Source organism: Borostomias antarcticus (genome assembly GCF_949987555.1).
Source record: "Borostomias antarcticus genome assembly, chromosome: 22".
In the NCBI taxonomy this organism is placed as follows: Eukaryota; Metazoa; Chordata; class Actinopteri; order Stomiiformes; family Stomiidae; genus Borostomias; species Borostomias antarcticus.
The window spans coordinates 6884366-6890904 of NC_140255.1; the positions used below are offsets into that span (position 1 = coordinate 6884366).

Here is a 6539-nt window from a genome sequence, read left to right on the forward strand (position 1 = left end):
TGCACCAAGAAAGATTTTTGATGAATGATCATTTTAAGCTTCATTTGCATTTGCTGGTGGGCCAACACGATAAGAATAATATTCTTTATTATTTATATTATGCACAATAATACTGTAGGCCCTATGTTAATTCCACTACAGAAGAGATTTTATGATCTCTGCAATTAGGTGTAGGGATCGGTATCAGTATCTGTTATCGGCCAAATGAGTTGGAACAGATCGGTGGATCGGATATCGGCCGAAAATCCAGTATGGTGCATCCCTATCGTGGACTGTTTTCGGGGGCAGGGCACCCAGACCTAACTCTTCCTCCTCGGTGAACTGTTTTTTTTTTTGCTTCCCCCTGGAATATGTAGGGATATGACCTATGGCCATCCCCCCATTGCTCTCTGTAAAGCACATTGTGTTGCCTTTGTGTATGAAATGCGCTAAACAAATAAAGTTTGATTTGATTTGATTTAGTGGCTGGAAGGCTACTACTTACCAGGTTTAGCCTTAATCTAAAAAGGAATAGGCCTACATTACACTTTTTCTCATCAAGCTATACACAGTACCCCATAATAACGAATTGAAAACAGGTTTGTAGATTTTCTTGCAAATGTATTAGAGACTCAATTTCAACCTTGAACTACTCAATGAAGCTTATTGCTTCATACTCCCACTTAGATACATTTATTAGTTTCATATGGAAGCTGAGAGATCACCAAAACGCATGGAATCTGACTTTTTAAAACAATCAAAAATGCTAACATCAAATTGATAAACAGCCTAATTTTCATGACAACGAGATTGACACAATGAATCTGATGTAAATATTTGAAAAACAGACAAATGGACTTAAAAGTACATAGTTAACAAATACCAAATATCAAACTTTTGGGTGAGAAACAAGAATGTTAAGCTAGTTTGGACATTTAGTCCTATTTGTGGTCTGTCTACCATGAACCTGAAACGGAGACCATAATTTCACTGATCCAGTATTAGGCTTGTCACGGTACTCGGTACTTCAGTACTAATTCGGTACTTGCTTTCTGCGGTACTGACGGTACCCGTTTTTCCATGGTACCGAAGGTACCGTGTTTTCATTTGATTCATTTTGTGAAAATGTGAGCTGGTTTTGAGCGTAAGATTGAACATGTTTATTAGCAGCGCATTTCTTTCAAAACCATGCATTTTTTAAGACGCAACCCTCCTGCTTCTGTGAGTTGCCTGCCTTTGAAATTTCTCTGCGATACTTTATTGAGTAGTTTTGATCGCAGAACCAGGCGGAATGACCGTTGAGCCTCATTTCGCTAATGGGGGGATAAGGGACTGCTAGTCCATCAGGTTAGCAGTCGTGTGAGGGGCTACCTAGTTTAGGTGCTGCAATTATGACTGGACTTTTTCAGCCATCTAGGCTACAACCCCCACGCCTTGTCGATCCCGCCCGAGCCCGACGCAACTGACCGCTAGTTCAGTCCAATAACGCGTTACTCGTTGATTACTTAAGACTGTCACTACAAAACACTACGATGACGACCGAGTTCGGCTAGAAACAGGTAAGCATGCGAGTAGGAGAAGCCATCTATTAGCCATTTGGTAAGGATAATTCATGTAGATGATAATGTGAAAATATAAGTGATTGACATTGTGTAGGGCACTGTGTATTGACACTTGGGCTGTGGGAGTGACAGCGTGTAGCATGTTATGTTTTATGTTTCCGTGCTAGTACACCCAAGTTTGGGGGGATGCCATTTGGGGGAGAACTGTGATGGGGATCTCTGTTCCTTTTTATGACCTGCGCTAGCCTCTTGCTAGCAAGTTAGCGAAGTTAGCAAGTTAGCTTACATAGAGCATAGGCCTGTTGTGGTTTTTCACATGCCTCTGTAATATGATCTTTAGAAACGTCTTTAGACACGAAATAGCTTCCTCACTTGCTCCAGCACACATGCGCACAGCGTGCTGGAGCAACGATTGCGCGCTATGCGCATGCGTGCTGGAGCAAGTGAGGAAGCTATTTCGTTTCGAAAGACGTTTCTAAAGATCATGGCATGTGAAAACCACAACAGGCCTATGCTCTATGTAAGCACAACTAGCGATTCATCAAGACAGATTGATTAAAACAACCGTTTCGCGGCAGAAAATAGATTTTTATAAACTGCATTCTAAGTGCCCCGACCACCGCCATTACATGGATATACTGATTTTAAATTTCTTCTACATGCCTCCGAACTACACCAAAGTGATCTCGGTGAGTCAAACGTCTTATAGTATGTCGTAAATAAGGTCCAGGTTGTCAAAAACGAGCATTGTCCTTTAAGATTACATCCTATGCTTCCCGTCTCAGAAAAGCACATTTATCATAGTTTTTCAATGCATTTATGGGTGCAGCATTGACTTCCATTGTAGCCCAGTGAGAGCCTGCATAAAAACTGCAGCTAGCTCAATACTGGAACGATCAGTGAAATTATGGTCTCTATGTTTCAGGTTCATGGTAGACAGACCACAAACAGGGCTACATGTCCAAAATAAGCACACTACCCCTTTAAACTCAAACGTTTTAAATATTTTAACGGGGCGGGGCCTTCAGAGCTGCCTCCACCTCCTCCTCAGGCTGGAGCGTGTGCCACTGGGCCACCGGGCGTCTGGGATTGGCCAGCATGTCCGACCAATGGCGGAGGCCGACCCCGGTGGCGCCATATCCCATGAAGGTCTTGCCGATGGGATCGTTGCTTCCCAGCTTGTCATAGTCAAACACCGTGAGGACAACCTGCACTTTCTGAAGAAGAAAAAAAACAAAGAGATTAAAGAAGATTAAATCACTCTCAGCACGTGAGTCCTACACGCCTTTATGACCGACAGAGTAAAACAGCAGTACCTGTATTTGTTCGAAGGGGACCTCGAAGCTGAAGCTCTCGTTGAAGTAAGGGTTGAGGGTGTTCTTCTTCACCGTTGTCTTCTTCTTCTTGATCCGTTTCCCGTTTTGCTGCAGCACAACCTTCACAAACGGATCTGAGGCAGGGGCAGAGAGGAAGAAAAAACACAAAACAGGAAGCCTACGTAAGAGAGAGCACACTGACTGGCAATCTTGTCTTTGCAGTGGAGGGAAGTTTAGATGGATGAAGCAATGAAGAAGAAGGACACTGAGTAAAAATAAAAGAGAAGTAGATGTGTTGAGAGAAACGGATAAGCCAACCTGATAAGCCACCAACATCCATCTTCTTCAGATTCTTGGCCTCCATGATGTTGACCGTGAGCTTGCCAGCAGTGGGAACGTAGCGCAAGGAGATGCATATATCACCCAGTTTCTCTTGCTGAAAGACACGTCAGGCACCGGACAATCAGTCGGAAACAAATAACTATATGGAGCGTAATACCAATCAGATCAATCTCATCATGCTGAAGAAGCAGGCAGGCCCAAAGGGAGCATGATGATGCAGCGCTCCACGCCTCCTTCTCCCCTCCCTCCAGGTCCCTCCACTGCTGCAGAGGCTCACCTCCTCCTTCTCCCCTCCCTCCAGGTCCCTCCACTGCTGCAGGGGCTCACCTCCTCCTTCCCCCCTCCCTCCAGGTCCCTCCACTGCTGCAGGGGCTCACCTCCTCCTTCTCCCCTCCCTCCAGGTCCCTCCACTGCTGCAGGGGCTCACCTCCTCCTTCTCCCCTCCCTCCAGGTCCCTCCACTGCTGCAGGGGCTCACCTCCTCCTTCTCCCCTCCCTCCAGGTCCCTCCACTGCTGCAGGGGCTCACCTCCTCCTTCTCCCCTCCCTCCAGGTCCCTCCACTGCTGCAGGGGCTCACCTCCTCCTTCTCCCCTCCCTCCAGGTCCCTCCACTGCTGCAGGGGCTGGCCCAGGTCCACGCTGTTCATGGGGACCTGGATCTCCCCGATCACGTCGTGTTTGGAGAAACGGTCGAAGTCAAACACCTGCATCACCAGCGTCTTCCCTCCCAGCTCGGTGTAAGGGATCTAGAAACAGAGGGAGGGTTATCAGCTCCGGCCGGGATACTTCCTGGCTTGTCATGCGCACTCTTCAACGTTGGTCTGCGGTTGAGCGGGTTTCGCGCACCTTCATGAAATTGCATGTGACTGCAGGGGAAAAGCGCACTTCTATGAAAGCCCTACAGTGTGGTTTAGTGGATGTAAGAATGACCATACTACATGTCAACATAAATTCAGTACCTACATACATCTCACAGATTCAGACAAACAAAGCAAAGATTTTTTACATGAAATAAAAATCCATTGAAACCCTGCATTTTTAAAATGTTTTTCATGGACACCTTGATGGAGAGATATCAGAGAACAAGAGACATTCTATGAAGGGAAGCACTGACATGGGCTTGACTTCTGCCCTGTGATCTCTGGCAACAAGGGATATTCAGAAAACTACGTGATCATCAACATTGAGGCATCAACACAAGCTGCTACAGAGAAATGATGGAAAAAACAAGAGGCAAGACACAGCAAAGGAAGGCGCATGAAATGGACATGAACCTTGAAGATGAAGGTCTCGTTGAAAACCGGACACAGGTTCTTGCGCTGGACTTTGGTCTCATACTTCTTCTTCTTGTCTGGGAGCAGGTAGACTTTGACGTAGGGGTCTGACGTGCCCCCCATGTCCATGGCCGCCAGATCCTGGGCCTGGAGGATTCCCACTATGAGCTTTGTGGAGAGAAGAAGAGAGTTAACCGTAACCCTGGGATATCCTGGCATTCACTCCACAGGACACATTTAAAAAGCTGACAGATTATTTTGATTGGCGTGCGAGTTGTTGACGGGGGGGGGGGGGGGGGGGGTTGACAGACTATTTAGATTTGCAGACAAATTGTTGGGGGGCGGGACCTTTGGTCGTGAGGGGGGGTTCGTTCGACCCCCCCCCCCCCCCCTGGCTACGGGCCTGATATACCTGGGCATCAGTGTAGTTGTAGTCCAGAGGGACATACCTGGGCATCAGTGCAGTTGTAGTCCAAAGGGACATACCTGGGCATCAGTGAAGTTGTAGTCCAGAGGGACATACCTGGGCATCGGTGAAGTTGTAGTCCAGGGAGAACTCTAGTTTCCCCAGCTTCTCCTGTTCCTTCTCCTGTCCTTCCCCCTCCTTCTTCTCCTCGCCTTCCTGGATCACAGGCAGATGAGATGTTGTGCTCCCTCCCAGTACGCTGCTTGTTAGTCTAGCGTTAGAGCCCTGGGTCTTACCTTCTCTCCAGCCTCTCCTTCTGCCCCCTCCTCCCCCCGCCTCCTGCGCCGGCCTGTCTTCCTCTCCCTGGCTTTCTTCGGCTTCTTCTTCTTCCCAAAACATTTCTTGATGAGGCAGAAGACGAAGCACCCCACTAACGCCAGAACCAACACCACAATGGCTCCCACCGCCCACATGGGCACTGGGGAAGAAAGAGCTCACGTCACACTTTTGATTGATTGATTGACTGATTGATTGATTGATTGATTGATTAGACACTCTTCCCGGAGCAGCCCTGGGTCAAATCGTTTTTGGACTCTTTTTTGGGGAGTTTACTTGAGTCAGCCTTGTATGCCAGAGGGCCAGACGTTGCTATTTTGCTTAGTTCTGTTGCTCCTTAAAGCTCATTAAAGAACAGCTGAAGTCTTTGAATTTTGACGCCAAGTTTGACCAAGTTGCCCCAAACAGCCAGGAAGGCTATACACAATGCAAGATTTAAAACAGTGGTAAGATCGGCATCCAGGGAGAAAGTTGGACGACATCAGGGGGTGAATTGATGAAGGCTTCTTGACTAACACCAACGTTGCTAAATTCATTCACCTAATTCAAGTCACTGGAACTTCCACATTGCTTTGAATGACACATAAAGAAAGAGGATCTTGCCCCATTTTACCCAATCTGGCCCAGTCCCATACAATGCCAGGAGCTACTTACTAGGCAGTCTGTCCAGCTCATTCATAAACTTGTCCTTCATGTGGTCATAGTCGTGGCTGGGGTGGTGTTCTGGTGGGGGGTGGTGTTCCTCTGGTGGGTGGTGAACTGGTTCCGGTTCGTGTTCTGAGCTAGGCTCAGTGGTCCGGCGGGCCCGGACCCCTACGCTGGTCAGCCTCATGCCAGCTGAGAAGAAGCACATGTACAGTAGGACGAAGGGGCTGGTTAGAGTCGCTGTTGGCCCATTCTAGACAATAGTAATACAGACGCAGAGTGCAATGATTCATTACAACTAGCCTAATTCTAACAGGTTCTCACTGTATTGTCGTCGGTTGTCAGTATGTGAATGGGAATCAGAGGATGATGTAAACACTGTATAATCCTGACTCCTGACTACATGTGAGCGACTTCTACAGCCCCTAGAGCCTTCATACGAGCAACAGGACATGTCAGAGGCAGATGCTGGACATGGCTGTCCCTAATCCCCCCTGACCATCTCCACCACCCTCTGCTCTGGCTGTCACTCTCTCCCACAACGTGTAAATGGATTATCTGCAGTATTAATCCACAGCCCCAGACTGTTGGAGCTTAGGCAGAGAGGGTTGGGTTGCCCCCCCCCCCCTGCCCACCAGAGCCGCTGTCTCATCATCCCCCTGCTCTCTGGGAGGCTGCTT

General features: G+C 47.8%; 1 protein-coding gene across 1 annotated transcript; it reads right to left on the bottom strand.

Moving 5' to 3' along the window:
- Positions 1-2548: 2548 nt before the first annotated feature.
- On the bottom strand, positions 2549-6046 carry LOC311323973 (synaptotagmin-A-like; the record flags this gene model as incomplete). Its single annotated transcript, XM_084456313.1, has 8 exons — positions 2549-2758; positions 2858-2991; positions 3176-3290; positions 3777-3944; positions 4473-4640; positions 4996-5094; positions 5175-5356; positions 5869-6046. The coding sequence occupies 8 exons, from the start codon at positions 6044-6046 to the stop codon at positions 2549-2551; spliced, it is 1254 nt and encodes a 417-aa protein (XP_084312439.1).
- Positions 6047-6539: the final 493 nt, after the last annotated feature.